Genomic DNA, 17,282 nt, shown 5'->3' with positions numbered 1-17,282 from the left:
GTAAATAATTACACATAGGTTAAGGCCTAAAATAACATTGTTAAAATAAATATTACAGCCAGCAATTTAAGATACATTCCTAATAACAGGAAAACATGCAAATATTAAAAAAAACTGTGTAGCGTAACAGTGTTATTAACTCCCATTCTCAGGGTTCCGGTTCGATTCCCTGTACTGCCAGAAATGTAAAAATAGCAGGAGGGATGGTATGTGGTTGAAATGGTACATGCATCTCACCTTCATTGGGGGTGTGCCTTGAAAAAGAGCTGCATCCACTCGGGATGAGGACACGAGTTTACTATCATAATATAGTGATATACATTTTATATAATAGTTATTATTGAATAAATTATAGACATTTTACATTACTATTATCAAGAAAACCATGTCAAAGATTAAAGAATCTGAGAGTTTATAGATTTATATGAATTTACAAAATTATTACAATTATTAAAATAAATAGGCAAACACAATTTTTTTATACAAGCATTGAAGGCAGTCCTCTTTCCTTCAGGGCCTTCCTGGCACACAAGAAAGATTATGGAGGATTAGGAATGTCGAGGAGTGCAGGGGTGGCATTCCGAATGTAATTTTCACTAACCTCATGAGAATCACTACAGGTTTGCTACTTTTTGTTTTTAAAAAATAATTAAATTGAGCTTTGCAGTCATTTAGACATATCAAAGAACCTGGAACAATAATGTAAAATATGAACTGCCAACATGAACAAAACATTACACAAACTTTCCACAACAAAATCTGAACTGAGTCTAATGGGTGAATACTGTTCAACAACGTACAATAGTTTACATTGGCATTGCAGAACTGTCAAAGCAATATGTTTCACAACAACTAATTTTATATGGTGTCAGCCTTATTTTATTACAAGAAAAGGTATTATCATCAAACCTTCTTAATAAGCAGCACAGCTTTGATGTTCCTTTCTCTCTTTCAGTAGACGAGGAAGGCAGTGACAGCACTGCCACGTTCTCAGAATGCTGAATGACAGCTGCTTGTACCACACGTTTTCATTGTCAATGTGATTTTATTTCGGTGTAAATAAATATGAGATACGTTCACTTCCTTACATCAAACCACTTTATTGCCACTACGTCTATTCCTTAACAACACACATTTATACACAACACAACATCATTAATGGAAACACTGAAACAATTTACTGTCAATTCTGTCAAGTACAGATATCAACAAGTCCTTACACTGATCATTTAGTTCACCATCACACTGTCAATTCTCAAAAATACAGACATCAAGTCCATACACTGATTATTCACTTTACCATCATAAGACAAGGCTGACTACCCTCTCACTCAAGTCGATTCTGACAAGTTCAGATATCAATAAACTCTTCGGCTCACTGTAACACTCACTCTAACCCACATTCTACACTCTGGCCTCTCGGCCTGTCAGCTCGGTATATAAACTGTACAACTAACAGTCTAGAACAGACTTCTGGAAATGTTTTTGCAACATTCTAAATGGAACACATCCGAACATACAAGGAACAATCGATCGATCGGCCTCTTGATTGGAGTAGATCAAACTCAAATATTTGGTTACATATACACAAATGAAAATAACCTCAGCCTTTGTGGGTGGGGTTAACTTCCAATAACTAACCAGGGGAACCTGACCCCTACAGAGCGCGTCCCCAGGTGCAGGTAGGGGGCCCCTACAGTACGTAGGGCTGGTTGAAATACCTAATACAACCCACGAACCAATCAGGTAGCCCAATTTCTGGGGTATTTAAAATACTGGGACACCCTCTCTCCAGGGGTCATAAATATGGAGGACCCTTGACCTGGGTTATGGGTGAAGACCTCAACGGCATCTACGATGGAGAAGATGGACTTCGGTATGGTGGAGATGGCGGAAGGGGCAAACCCACAGCGCCTGTAATCCAGAGGAGCGGCTACAAAAGGCGTCTGACTCCATGTTAGGGGCGGCCTAATTTGAACCTGGCAGAAGGTAATAAAATGCCTTTGGGAGTGCCGAACCCATCATACAAAGAGCCTATAAAATGAGTGCAAGTGAATCGAGGCCTCAGAAAATGCTAGGACGTCACCCTGAAGTGACGCGCAGTTCCTGGTGCTTTCGGTGAACTGTGAGAAGTGGGCTACCAGACATCACAAGAACCGGTATTATCAATGTCATGACTTTGAATGGCAAGGTAGAAGAACTGATAGAGTATATGGAGAAGAAAGACATAGAAATAATGGGAATGAGTGAAACAAAAAAGGAAGGGGAAAGGTCAAAAAGAATTGAAGAAATGGTATAGATTATAGATTATATTGGAGAGGAGGAAAGATGGCAACAAATGGTGTTGGTGTTATATTGAGAGAAGACCTAGCACATTATGTGGACAAAATTAACCAGATCAGTGAAAGGATAATTAAAGTTAGACTTGGACTTGAGCGTGGAATCAAGAATTTTATACAGGTTTATGCACCCCAATCGGAGAACGCAGATGAATGTTTAGAAGAGTTTCTAGAAGAACTGGAAAGCTGTATTGAAGAGAAAAAAGTTATAATAATGGGAGACATGAATGCACGTGTTGGAACAGACAGACAGGGGAAAAAAGAGATAACTGGCCCCTATAGTTATAGAAACTAAGATGAAGAAGGAGATTTGGTAATAGATTTTTGTAGAAGGAATTGATTAATTGTTGGCAATAGATGATTTAGAAAAAAGAACTCACAAAAGATAACAAGATATGACTGGGGAGATAGAAAGACAAAGACAATGATTGATCATATTCTGGTGGAGAAGGAGAAACGTAGACAACTCGGAGATGTAACAGTAATGCCAAGAGCAAATTTTGAAGGAGACCATGAAGTGGTCATAGCCAAATTAAGACTTGGTAAAATAACGAAGTTAATAGAAAAAAGGGAAAGAAAAATAAAGGGATGAAAGTTAAAAGAGAAAGAAAGAAGGGAAAAGTTTCAAGAGGATCTGAAGAAAGAAATTCCCAAAGATGACTTGAACAGTGTGGAAGAGGAATGGACATGTTTCAGAAATGGATTTGTAAAGTCTGCAGTAAATACCTGTGGAAGACTATCAGGGAGGAAAAAGGAAAAGGAGACTCCTTTGTGGAACAGCGGGGTAAAGGAAGCACTTAAAGAGAAACAAATGGCTTGGAGGAAGTGGATAGGCAGCAAAAGTACAGAGAATAGTCAGAAATATAAAAGCCAAAAAGGTATGTAAGAAAATAGTACAAGAAGAGAAACGATAGAGCTGGGAAAGTTTAAGAGAAACTTTACAGGAGGATATAAAGGGAAGTAAAAAGGTTTTGTATGGTTTGGTGAAGAATGTTTACGAAATAGGGGAGATACAAAATTTTAAAAAACTGAAACAGGGCAAATATTGACGCAAAGAGGTGACATACTACAAAGATTGGAAGAATATTTCTCAGAATTGCTAAATATTAAATATTGAACTAGTAGATGAGAAGGAGCAAGAAGAAACAATGGGGAAAGAAGAAGAACAAGAAAAGAAGATATCGATGTTGGAAATAGACGAAGCCATACAAATGAAGAAGTGCGGTAAAGCAGCAGGAGTGGATGAGGTAACTACAGAAATGATAAAAAAAGCAGGACCAATAGGGCTATAGTGGCTGTATAGATTATTTAGAATAATCTCGAGGAAGAAAGAGATCCCAGAAGAGTGGGGAAAGAGTTTAATTATCCCGATATTTAAAAAAGGTGATAAAAAATGCAATAACTAGAGAGGGATCACCCTTATTGCCCATATAGCTAAGATATTTGAGAGAGTATTGGAAGGAAGACTGAGGAGGAAGCTAGAAGGAGAAATGGAAGAAAAACAGTATAGTTTTAGGAAAGACAGATCAACGTTTGACCTGATCTTTACATTAAGATATATGATAGAGAAAAGATGGGAGTTTGGAAAAGACATAGTGATGACATTCATTGACATCGAGAAGGCTTATGACAGCGTGCCCAGACAGTTGGTATGGGACACATTAAAGAAAAAACAAGTTAACAGAGTAGAAGTGCAAATGATAAAAGCTATGTACAAAAGTTTTGTTAGTAGTGTGAAGGCTAGTATAGGAAAAACAAAATGGTTTAAAGTTGAAACTGGTCTCTGACAGGGAAGTGTATTATCCCCCATACTATTCATCATAGGCATGGCTGAAATTCATAAGAACATTAAACGGAGATTGGGAAGACAGGCAACAAAAGTCATGTTGTTTGCAGATGGCATAGTGATATGGGGTGAGGATGAAACGAAGATGTATGGAATCAAGAGAAAGAAAAATTTGGGATGAAAGTAAGCACAGAGAAAAGTTAAACAATAGTGATGACAAGGGGAAGGAAGGAAGGAAGGAAGGAAGGAAGGAAGGAAGGAAGGAAGGAAGGAAGGAAGGAAGGAAGAGGAAAGTGGGAAGTGTGATCACAGAAATGGAAAGAATACCAAGGAAATTGGAAAAATACAACAAGCAAACAGCTTCTACCAGAGTGTAAGGGAACCAAGATGTCCTGAAGAAATGTAAGAAAGTATTATATTCAACCTATAATGAACCCATACTAACCTATGCAGCTGGATCGTGCACTACAACAAAACAAGAGGAGAGTAGAATACTTCAAGACAGGATAGAAACAACAAAGCTAAGGTGGTATGGGCATGTGATGAGAATGGGTGAAGAGAGAGTGCCAAAGAAAGCTTTTTCAGAGAAGTTAACAGGAAAGAGACCACGAGGAAGACCCCGAAAGAGGTGGACAGATTCAGTGTGGGAGTGCATAGAGCAGAGGGGAGGAAACCTAGATGATGTACTTAAAAAAGGAGAAGAGTGGTGGAGAGACAGGCAGCGATGGAGATCCTTGAATCACAACTGGACCCGGGAAGCTGTAAATGGGAAATGAAGATGATGATGATATACACAAAACACAGTGACAAAATCTACAATACTCCTAATGTTTCTACATGTATCTGGATAATAAATCATTATTACAGTAAGTTTCCAGAAACCTCCATATGTATTAGAAAGAGAGTGGATTATACCAATACGAATATTACAGAGTTTTCTACAGTTTTCAACTACACAGATTTTGAGGTTAGACGTATTTCTCAATACGTATTTGAGGTTATACAAATGTACAGTACATATTTACAGGGTATAGTTGTACTTAGCATTTAATAAAAGATAATTCAAATATATTAAACATAATAATTGAAGGTTTTACACAGCCCACCTGGTGGCCATGATCATTAAGGTCCCGTTGGTCGAAGTAAATTTCACTATCAGAATGTTGGCCGGCGGTAGGGGAGGGGGTGGTATACACTTTTTAATCACTGAATTGCGTGCCAAAAGCCTGTATTAAATTCCAAACCTCTCTGCAGTGCTCATATGAAGTGAGGGCATATGATGCTGTTGATGGCGATTCGTCCATCGGATGGCGATGTTGAGCCTTGAGCAGACCCCTTGGTGCTATCTGACAGGAGTAGGCTATGTGCTGCAATGGGTTTCACCCTCTCCTTTCCTGCTATCAAATATCAGATCATTCATTTCATCTCATTTATTCCTCTGATGAGGGTGATGTCAGGAAGGGCATCCTGTCATAAAAACCCACCTCGACAGATTCATCTCACCTCATACCCAACCCTGTAGAGAAATGGGACAAGGCTTGGACAAACAAACAATTGAAGGTTTTACAAACATTAGGTTAAGAGTAGGATGGCGTACATATGACAATGTTCAGTGATGTACTGTATATGCTGTAGTCCCAAGCCCAGGAATTATATTAATGAAGAAGGGGAGGACAGACTGCACCTTATATCGATAGATTTTGTTACTCTGGCAGTGAGAAATTAAGATTTTTAAAAAGATACTCATATAAATATGTCCATTTTTATTTCATACAGGCAAAATATTACAGAAGTGTTTAAACGTTTTGGGATGGGGGTGTGTTCAAACCTGGTAGACGCCACCTTTGTGTACAACTCTGCACTGGACACTGAAAAACATACTCACACAACGACCTTTGCCTCTGAGGCAAATAAATGAAGATTGTAAACCGCCCATCATCACAGCCAATGGACTCGTATCCGAGTACCTGGGCAACAGAATGCACACACAAGCTCAACCATCACTAACCTGCATTTAGGGCAGTTGTCCAGGTGACAGATTCCCTATCAGTTGTTTACCTAGTCTTTCACTTTTTTTTTCTCCCTTGTGACCAATAATGTGGTAGTCACACCCATATCAGATGCTTTAACGCATTATATTTTTGTCACTATTTTTTCTGACATTAGTAACTGTATTTCCTAAACTCTACAAATATTTAACATTTTAATCTCTTCAATAGGGAATGAATTACACCACAGCTTCATTGAAGACATGATCTGGATCAAAATGAATTAACACGCGAGAGGTCGCACCCGCGGCAATTTGCCGCACTTTTAAATATTTGTTAATAATTTCGTTGCTAGCCGCTGTAGGGCTTAGGGCTCTCGTTTCATCCCTCCCCTCCCTCTCTCTCACCTGACGTTGATTATCGTCAGTGAATTACCTGCTGCATTCCGGAGTAGTTTAAGTTTTCTTTCACTCCCACATCTGCCGCGGCATATTGCCTTCATGCGACCCCTCGCATAGTGCATTCTTACATGACTGCATTTCCAAGAAAGTTTCTTAAGTAAAGTTCATGAGGTTTATGGTGGCTTTCAGTGAAGTGTGGTACTGTAGTTTTATCTTGAATTGTGACCAAATCATTCACTGAAATGTACAAATGGAAACATTGCAGCAATTTGCTCACGTGCGACCTCTCGTGCTCTTTAAAAACTCTCGTAACTTTACCAGATTTTGCGACAAAATTCATTAATTTTTTTACATTGAGAAAATATTGTTACTGGGTAATTATGTTAGTACTAGTCGAAAGGCAATTACACAGGGTACATATTAATATATTTATCAGAGCATTCACCGCCAAAGGAAAATAGCAGCTCATTAAAATATGAAGCGTGAGCAATTTGCCTTCGCGCGAACTCTCGCGTTCTAAAACGGGTGTGACCTCTCGCGTGTTAAGCATGCTATCAGCAGAGGTTGCTGATATCTTGCATGATGTCTAGTTCAGATCAGTACACCAGCAGGAACATTTTTGGTGCCAAGGCATAGATAATGTTTACAAGGGATAGGCACAAAGTTGTCAACAAGAATCACAACAAAACTTTCAATGCAGAAAGATGTTTAGTCCAAAGTGCTATATGTAAGATACTTTGTTTTACAGCTGTCCATAGTTCTTGATAACAGTGAACGGAAAGTGGAGAGCAGGTCACCTATGTTCACTAGGAAACACATACAATACATAGCTCTTGGCTTGTGCCACTCGCATACCTGCCAACTTTCCAAATGACCTATCAGTAAAATCACTGTACGGCAAAATACACTGGAACCCGATGCACCAAAATGTGGTAAAACACGACAACATTCATGTAGGTATTTTCTTCACTTCAGATAATTACAAGTTCAACAACATTAATATAAAACACTGTATGCAATTATAAGGGACAAAATATTTCACCTCAGTTAAACTAACACAAATATCTTTAAAATGCATCAATGAAATCTACTTACACAATGTAGTTTCTTTATACACACAACTAATAAAAACTTTGAAGCAAAGAGTATTTTGCTGCACATAATTATATGCACACAAGGTATTTAAATTATTTACACCATCACACACATCTTCATTCTGATGTACGAGCTAACGTTGTGACTTGCTTTGCTTTCTTCAGAAAGTCAACAGAATATGTGTTTGTATAACATGCTTCAGAACTTCTGGTCTTCAAAATGGAAATGGCTTTCAGAGTTCCATTGGACATCAATGACCTGAACTGTGTTCTGTTCTTCTTAAACAGGCTAAAAATTTGTTCACACTCTGCATTTACTATGTGATATAGTAAGAACAGACAGCATGAATCTAGAAATCCTGTCGAATTTATAATGTCCATCAGCTCCACAAATATTCAACAACTGTGCCCATTTCGAATCATTTGTAGTTTAGTTACTTACAACCCTGGATACGTCGTTTATCTGAAAAGCCGCAAACTGGCTTTGGAGTTCATTCACAGCGTCATCTTTTGTTTAATTTTCCCTTTTACACAAAAAAACAGGAAACTTTTCCAAAAAGAAATTAACAGAAAAATACTGTGCTTATTCAATGGCATCAAGTTTAGCAACCTGTGGATGTTAAAGTACACAATTCTTAAAAGGGAACTTGTTATCCATGTAGACAAAGGCTGCATAGAAATAGTTTCCCAATGACAAGGAAAACAGATTCGTCTTCATCTTGTAGTCCCTTAATCCTCTTAGAGCCAGAGTCACTGTGAGCAATCCTCAAAAAATTAACTAAACTTGCCAGCATCGCTCTGGGAGATGCTTCGTTTCTTTATGCTTTGATAGGCTTCTAGACAAAAAAATGGTGCCTAATCTTGGCACGACCATCGAAAAGAGTTCAAGCTATCATGTTCTGACAACATTTTTTTTCTTTTCTGTCTATCGATAATCTCGAGCAATATTTAAAATTCCTCGACTTGTTTACACGCAACTTGCCAAAAGCACGGTGTCGAAGTGTAAGAAAAGTGGTGTAAGAGAGGAGGAAATTAAAGAACTAATGAGTCCAGGAAATGTTGTGGAGCCTGTGCAGGATTGTCATGGTCACCATTCCTTTCTTCCCAACATCTAACTATCACTTGCTTGGTTATATACAGTCACATTCCACACAGGCCTTGTTCAGGTCAGAGGAAAGAAACAAACAGCTTTTCTTCTCGAGATGTAGTGAGATCCATGATTCTGAGAACAGGTCAGTCACATTTGGAAGAACATACTGTTCTTTTGGAGGAGGAGAATGAGGGCAGATACCCTTATTTACCGACTTTTTGTGAACTGAAAACAAAATGGTAGCTCTATTATTTGTATGTATGCTCCACTTCCTGACATCATTATAGAAACACCAGATTTTTATGAATCCACCATTTTTTTCAGCATGCTTACCCCTTATTTTACAAGTATCTGTTGCCTGCCCAGGTCATCTAACATGTTGGTCAGATCATAGTTGAAAATATTGTTGAGAGGCGGGGAGAGATTTTCCAGCACAGCACTGGCTTTATGTCGGTGAAATATATTTCAACAGATACTTCGTTCACTTCTATGCAAACACTTGTAATATTTTTGCTTTGGTAAAAAATCTTCCAAGCACCTGTTGAGAAGTAAATGTGCCCATTTTTCTCCTGGTAGATTTTTGGAAAATCACCTCTCTTTTCAGCCAGATTTATTCAGGTAACCTTTGAATAAATACTTAATGTCCAATTTAGTGAAAGAAAATCCCCAGTGAGCATCCTTGATAATATCTTGTTTTAGCATTTCCTTTTCTTCCTCATTTAGCACGGGTTGTACTCCCAATTTCTTCAGATTTATTTTCTGTACTTAACTCTGTATGATAGACCTAGGTATACCACACAAATCACATGTTTTCCTGTATGATAACATGCCACAGTGAATATCTTGTACAGATTTTTCTAAAAGTTTGAGTCAAATTTACATCATTTCTAGACACTGTCGAAAATCACCCTGGACTACTTTCACTTTTCAAATGTGTCAAATACTAATTTTCACTAAAAACTTCCACAGCATCATATAAACACTTCAGTCAATTGATCTCATTAACAACCAGTTAAAATGCATTTCTTCCAGTTGAAGTAATTGAAAGTACCACTTAACAACAATGTATGAACTTTAAACAATGACAGTCCAAATAGCAAATTGACCAAGGTATGAAGATGAAATGGCGTATAGCTTTTAGTGCCGGGAGTGTCCGAGGACATGTTCAGCTCGCCAGGTGCAGGTCTTTTGATTTGACGCTCGTAGGCGACCAGCGCGTCGTGATGGGGATGAAATGATGATGAAGACGACACACACACCCAGCCTCTATGCCAGAGAAATTAACCAATGATGGTTAAAATTCCCGACCCTGCCGGGAATCAAACCCGGGACCCCTGGGACCAAAGACCAGCATGCTAACCATTTAGCCATGGAGCTGGTCGGTATGAATATGACTCATAATTATAACTGTATAATAAGGGAAACAAAAATAAAATGCATGTAGAAGTGCAAAGCTGCAGCACCTCACTGCTACACAAAAAAAGGGAAAAAGAATAAGGGCAAATTTATCATACTGTCTGAAACCATAATCTGAAATCACCCTGTTTGATGATTTAAAAAAAACTAAATTAAAAATCTACATGACTATAACCACATATGATCTCTAGTTTTATGGGGCACCTGAACAAACAGAATGTGACCTTACATTTCAACTCCCACATACGTCAGAATTTGAACCAAGGCCAGCCTGGTGAGAAGCTACTGACAATGTCACTCAGCTATAATGTCCCTTATTACAACATTTATTTTCTGTATTTTGTTAAGTCTTGTCTCCTTCAATTTCAATTTAAGGTGCAACCTGTACAAATAAACAATAATCTTCCACATGTACAAATAAACAATAAACAATAATCTTCCACATAACAACACAGTTACTAAAGCACAGTGGGTACTCCTTAATAGACAGAAGAATAAAGATTCTTCCAATTTTTTTTGATATGAATGAATGAAAGAATGAAAGTAACATTTGCTGTTTTGCCTACCTCCTTGAGATCTTCTTGGGATGATGGATCTACTGATTGTTCAGCATCAGTTTCTAAGGAGTATCCTTCAAAGTTCTCAGAGAAATGTTCTTCTTTTATTTCATCTATCCTCAAAGTATTTCCTGGTCCTGCTCCTACACCCGGTTCATGTTTCACCCATACTTCAGATTCGGAGTCCTTCAATCCTTGGATATATGGATCATTCCCATTTTCCAGTTCATGTTCGTGTCCCTGCCAAAATAAAATTATGCATTTGTAATTTTAATGTGTACATGTTTAAAATGTGCATATGGACAATAATTACTTGTAAGAATTAATCATAATATTGTTTAAGAAAATTGTGATATTCTAAAGGACCAAAAAATTACTGAAATCAATAAAAAAAAGCTGTGAAGGTAAATTTTTAAAAAGACCGGGCGAGTTGGACATGCGGTTAGGGGCGCGCAGCTGTGAGCTTGCATCTGGGAGATAGTGGGTCGGCAGCTCTGAAGATGGTTTTCTGTAGTTTCCCATTTTCACACCAGGCAACTGCTGGGAATGTACCTTAATTAAGGCCATGGCCAGTTCCTTCCCACGCCTAGCCTTTTCCTATCCCATCATCGCCATACGATCTATCTGTGTCGGTGTGATGTAAAGCAAATTGAAAAAAATAATTAAAAGGTATTCATCATCTGATTCCAGATAAATCCCTGGTCAGAAAATATGTTTCAATTAGTAGCGAAGTATAGAATTGTCCTGGCTGTGCAGTACTCTTCATTCCTTCATTCACATTCTTTTTGACCCACAAAGCGGCAAGGATATGTTTGTACAGCAGCCAACACAGTTCAACATGTGCTGTGAGTGTGTAAATAAGCAAGGTGATGTTTTACGATCCACTCTGCTATGGTCGGCGACAGTGTTGATGGCCCCGGCCGTGCAGAGAGAGAAATGATGCAAAACACAGCATTGCCGCATATGGGCAGTCATTCCCGCCACTCATAACATCCAAAATCAAATATAATGTGTGCTCGGACAAGTTTTTGTGATAGAGATTCTACATATTATGGTTAGGATAAAAGCAAACAATTTTTTTTTTTAAATATAGAAACAAAAATCACACTTCTACACCAAATGGTTTGCATTTATGGTCTGTTAACAAACTTAAACTTTAAGGATATAAAACTCTCTGTAATAATAACCTATGATATTCTATTTTTGGCTCTCCTAAACACCAAAAGAGTCTGGATATGACAGTTCTCTCAACATTAAGATGTCGGGAAAACTGTGTGAATATTGAACCTGAAATTATGTGAGATTAACATAAGCTCCTAGTTTGAAGTGACTGTTGATATCGTGATCATGGTCAGAGGCCTCCAGTTTTATGTGGAATCCGAACCACAGGGACGTGACTTTTTCATTTAAAAATTCACGTGCAATTGCAGGTCTTCAAACCACGGCCACCTTGGTGAGAATCCAACAGCTACACCACTCAGCTATCATGCCCTTCTAATTATGACCCTCTGTTCCTATCACTTAACTTGAACACAATAACGAACATAATAAATTCAGATAAAAGCATTTGACGTGACTGTTGATATCATGATCATAGCCAGGGGCCTCCAGTTTTATGTGGGATCCAAACCACAGGGAAGTGACTTTTTCATTTAAAAATCCACACGAAATTGCCGGTATTCGAACCATGACCACATTGGTGAGAATTCAGCAGCTACATCACTCAGCTATCAAGCCCTTGTAATTATGACCCTCTATTCCCATCACTTAACTTGCACACAATAACGAACATAATAAATTCAAATAAAAACATTTTTCTGTGTAGACAACACCCATGCCTTTCAAATGACGTATCGCATGTAAATCTAGCAAACACAATAGATTTGGGTCGCTCTTTCACTCTCTTACACTCCCTAACATCCACAAGGATGCAGGATAGCAGATATTATGTGTTAGGCTCGTAGCGTTTGGATTTTATTTCCCTTACAGAAGTGAACATATTGTCATATGTCATAGAATGGAGTTGTGGTAATGTACACTTTGGCTTAAAAAATGTTTAAATATGTTACGATTTGTAGACATTATTTTGATATATATTCTGTTATATATTTGTGGCTTTTGCTTTGAACCTTTAACTTATACATACAAGAGTACATACACTTAATAATATAATCTATTAGAAAAAGACCTTCACCAGGCCTTGTTGGAGGCAATGCACCATTATTATTTTTACATAATAATATGCATTATACAAAGTATTAGAGATTATAAACCAATAACACAAAGAAATTGAACAACTTAATCAACATAGGCTACATACGTACATGGTTACTTCGTACTGTCAGAATCACTGAATTCAGAGCCAGAACTTGAACTGCTAGATGTTCCTGCCACATTGATGATTATCAACTTCATTAAATCGTCTCTCACCAATTCTTTACAGAAATCGTCCACCTGCAGTTCATCTGTGTGATGTATGCAAGCTTCCCAATCTGCAATCGAGACTCGATCTATCGCTTCACGAGTTAATCTTTCAGTATTGGCATTTTAAAATGTGGTATTATATTCTGCCATTTACCCCTTCACTTGTGCCCATACCAACTCAATACGGGTAAAGTGACAGTGGTAATCGTACCACCCTGTGACCATGCTGCTGAGCTTTCGTGTCAAGTTCATACATTTTCCCATAGCCCTTTGCCTACTTCATGAGCTGTAATAATTCGGCCCTGGTTTGTGTTGAGACATGCAATATATTGTTACTACTTAGCCATAAAATTATATCATTCTTCTGTGCATTTGCTGTAGGAGTGATAGCTACAACCAAAAGATAGCTCGCATTGTCTATTACAATGAGAGATGCAGGCCGCAGATAAGGTAACAGCTGGTTCAAAAACCATTCTTGCAACATTTCTGTTCATTTCAGTGTGGTAGTAGAAAATTTTCAATTTGGATTTCACCCTAAACCCTAATTTACTCTCGGAAACAAATCGAGTTGCAGCAGAACCAGCATGGCATATAATGAGGTGGCCACCTTTATCAACAGGAACTTTTAACCCCCCCCTCATCCTTCTGTCGACTGCCAAATCATCAATCTTGTGTCGCTCTAGTTTACCCAGGTCTCATCTAAGTAATACATGTTGTGAATTTTTTTTTCCAATTTGCTTTATGTCGCACCAACACAGATAGGTCTTACGGCGACGATGGGACAGGAAAGGGCTAGGAATGGCAAAGAGGTAACCATGATCTTAATTAAGGTATAGCTCCAGCATTTGCCTGGTGTGAAAATGGGGAATTACGGTAAACCATCTTCAGGGCTGCCAACAGTGGGGTTTGGACCTAGTATCTCCCGGAAGCAAGCTGATAGCTATGTGACCCACACTGCACAGCCACTTGCTTTGTTGTTGTGAACCCTCTTCTCTCAAATTTCATGCACTGTTCGTAGAAATGTCATTCGCTACGTTCCATTAAAAATGTCCTCCCATCATTATATTTTACATACCTGAAACCTGCACAGTTTTACATGTTCTGCATAAATTGAGATATCCCCTTAAAATCAGTGTCTTCATGCATTACATGGACTAACTTCTTTGCTGTAAGGAACTCAACTCTGTCATAAAACTCAAATATTTTACTGTGTACAACACTGTGGTCAAAATAGTCAGTGCCAGTTTATCGTTTTAGTATTGTGTTTTTTCCCCTGGAGATCTACACTGTACACTTCCACTTGCCTGTTCAGATAACTTGGTCTCTCAAACTATTCATTTCACACTTCGTACTCCTATACCACCACATGCAAGTGCCGCGTGCTCTTAAACTTTGGCAACGTCACAAAATGGACTCCCTGCATCCGCTTCCCGCTTTAAGAATGTGTACACATTGTAAATTAACTCTCTGGCCTGTTTATGAAATACTTCCTGCCATTTCACTGGCTGAGCCATTGTAGGAACACAATGGATATACATAGAAATATGCAATAGTAACTCTATTACAGAGTTATGCTTGTTATTTTAATAAACACACTCACATTACACTGAGGTTCTTAAAGCTACGAACAGCTGAAGATGACGCCCAACAGCGTCGAAACTAGTTCCAAGTGTAAATATATGTTGTAAATAAACTATAACATTTATTTGTATTGAAAAGGTGGACCCTTTTAAGTTTCCTATCTTCCATTCTACGAACAGCAAAGCGTGGGCAGGCTATTACGCATCCATAGTCCAGGAGCCAGTAATGCTGTCACCGAGCATAGTAGTGAAAGCTAACTGCACCAATAATTGGAAAATTTGTGACAACGAATACAATATATGGTGCCTGTGGGAGGCACCTTCCTCAGGTTAATACAATTGTGAGCAGTACTAGTAATAAACAAGCATGTAACAGCCAATATTCTTCACAAATATCACCCAAGGCAAGGGAAACCCATCCATAAACAAGAATTCATAAATATTTTTAAGATATAGGAAGTCAATCCCCAATAGCAAATACAGTTACAGCCACAGGAGTACCCAGAACAACAGTTAACACTATAATTCCACAAGACATCTCACACCATGAAGCACCAAAGAAATGACAGAAGAGGTATAAAAATTTGTCCAAAATTGACAATTTTGATTGAAATATAATGTGATCAATGATACATGAACTTCAACAACAATAAATAGCAGCCACGGTACACAAAATCCTTTCAGAAGTGAAACAGAAGACATGCATCCATCGGTTTCAAATTCAAGGCAGAGGATAGAACAGCTGCAATGGAATCTTACAAAACACAATATTGTGATCCAAGTACATACATACATACATACATACATACATACATACATACATACATACATACATACATACATATCCATAATAGATCATTATGCCTTTCAGCATTCAGTCTGAAAGCCTCTGCGAATGTACTAAATGCCCCCACAATCTTCTATTTGTAACTAGCTCTGTTGCCTCATTTAGTTCCATACCTCTTATCATTAAATCACTAGAAACCGAGTCGAACCATCGTCGTCTTGGTCTCCCTCTACTTCTCTTACACTCCATGTATGTTATCTATCGTCCTCCATTCACCTCACATGACCCCAACACCAAGACTGGTTTTTCCGTACAGCTTCATCAATCGAGTTCAACCATAACAACAGCCTTTATCTCCTCATTCCGAGTACCCTCCTGCCATTGTTCACACAGGTTTTTACTAGCAATTATTCTCGCTACATTCATATCTGTTACTTCTAATTTATGAATAAGATATACTGAGTCCATCCAGCTTTCACTGCCGTAAAGTTGGTCTGGAAACAGACTGGTTCAGAGTTAGTTTCGTCCTAACAGAATACTGTTGATCAGAACTGTGAGCTCACTGCATTAGCTGTGTTGCACCTTGATTCAATCTCACTTACTATACTACCATCCTAAATACTTGAAATGATCTATCTGTTCCAGTTTTGTTTTGTATTCCCAACCTGACACTCAATTCTCATAGTTTTCTTCCCTTCTGACATCAGTCTAGTCTTGGAAAGGCTAATTTACATATTATACTCATTGTAACTATTTTCAGGATATTTGATTGCAAGGTTTTAGCACAGTCTGCCATTAAGACCACATCGTCAGCATAGGCCAAACAGCCTACTGCATTTCCACCTAACTGAATCCTTCCCTGCCTTCAGTAGATGATCCATATAAACTATGAACAACATAAGTTAAAGGATTACAGCCTTGTCTAACCTCTGTAAGTACCTTCAACCAAGAACTCATTCTACCAACAATTTTCACTGTAGCCCAATTATCAACATAAATGCCTTTGATTGCTAACAACCTGCCCTTACTCCCATAACCCCAAATAAGGCCAACATCCTTTTCCTCAGTACTTTGTCATGTAGTCCGCCTCTACAGTGTGTTGCACCTTTATAAGTGTAATTAATTAGCTGCCACCCCCGGAGGCCCGTGTTCAATTCCTGGCTCTGCCACAAAATCTGAAAAGTGATACGAGGACTGGAACAGGGTTCACTCAGTCTCAGGAGGTCAACTGAGTAGAGAGAGGGTTTGATTCCCACCTCAACAATCCTCAAAGTAGTTTCCCACGGTTTCCCCACTTCTCCTCCAAGCACACGCTGGGATTATACCTGAAGTCCATGGCTGATTCCTTCCCTCTTCCTTGTCTATCGCTGCCAATCTTCCCATTCCCCACAAGGCCCCTGCTCAGCTTAGCAGGTGAGGCTGCCTGTTCGAGGTACTGGTCCTCTTCCACAGTTGTACAAGTCTCACGCTCCAGGACGCTGCCCTAGAGGCAATAGAGGTGGGATCCCCCGCCGCGTCCTGGGGAAAAACCAACCTTGGATGGTAAACGGATTAAATAAATACTCTAAATATAAAACCTCTGTTGCATGCCTTCTCTAGATGTATGAAAGAAACATAACTTTCTATTACTCTCGTGACATTTATCAGTTACCTGGCACATGTTGAAAATATGATCGTGACAGTTCCGCTATGGTCTGAAGCCACACACGTTTTCATCCAACTTAGTCTCAATCATTGATCGTACCCTCCCATCCAAGATGCCAGTGAACACCTTGCCTGGTATACTGACCAATGAAATACCTTGATAGCTGTTGCAATCC

At 38.7% G+C, this 17,282-nt stretch overlaps 1 protein-coding gene across 1 annotated transcript in view; it reads right to left on the bottom strand.

Moving 5' to 3' along the window:
* The window catches only part of LOC136856733 (zinc finger MYM-type protein 1), a 179,501-nt gene that overhangs the window by 117,962 nt on the left and 44,257 nt on the right, over positions 1-17,282 (bottom strand). The window contains exon 3 of the mRNA XM_067134809.2: positions 10,681-10,911. Coding sequence (XP_066990910.2) covers positions 10,681-10,911 — 231 coding nt within the window. The remainder of the gene's footprint in view (positions 1-10,680; positions 10,912-17,282) is intronic.

Source organism: Anabrus simplex, chromosome 1 (genome assembly GCF_040414725.1).
Source record: "Anabrus simplex isolate iqAnaSimp1 chromosome 1, ASM4041472v1, whole genome shotgun sequence".
In the NCBI taxonomy this organism is placed as follows: Eukaryota; Metazoa; Arthropoda; class Insecta; order Orthoptera; family Tettigoniidae; genus Anabrus; species Anabrus simplex.
Note: the sequence above shows the minus strand (reverse complement) of the source record. Positions and strands in the feature narration are given on the sequence as shown.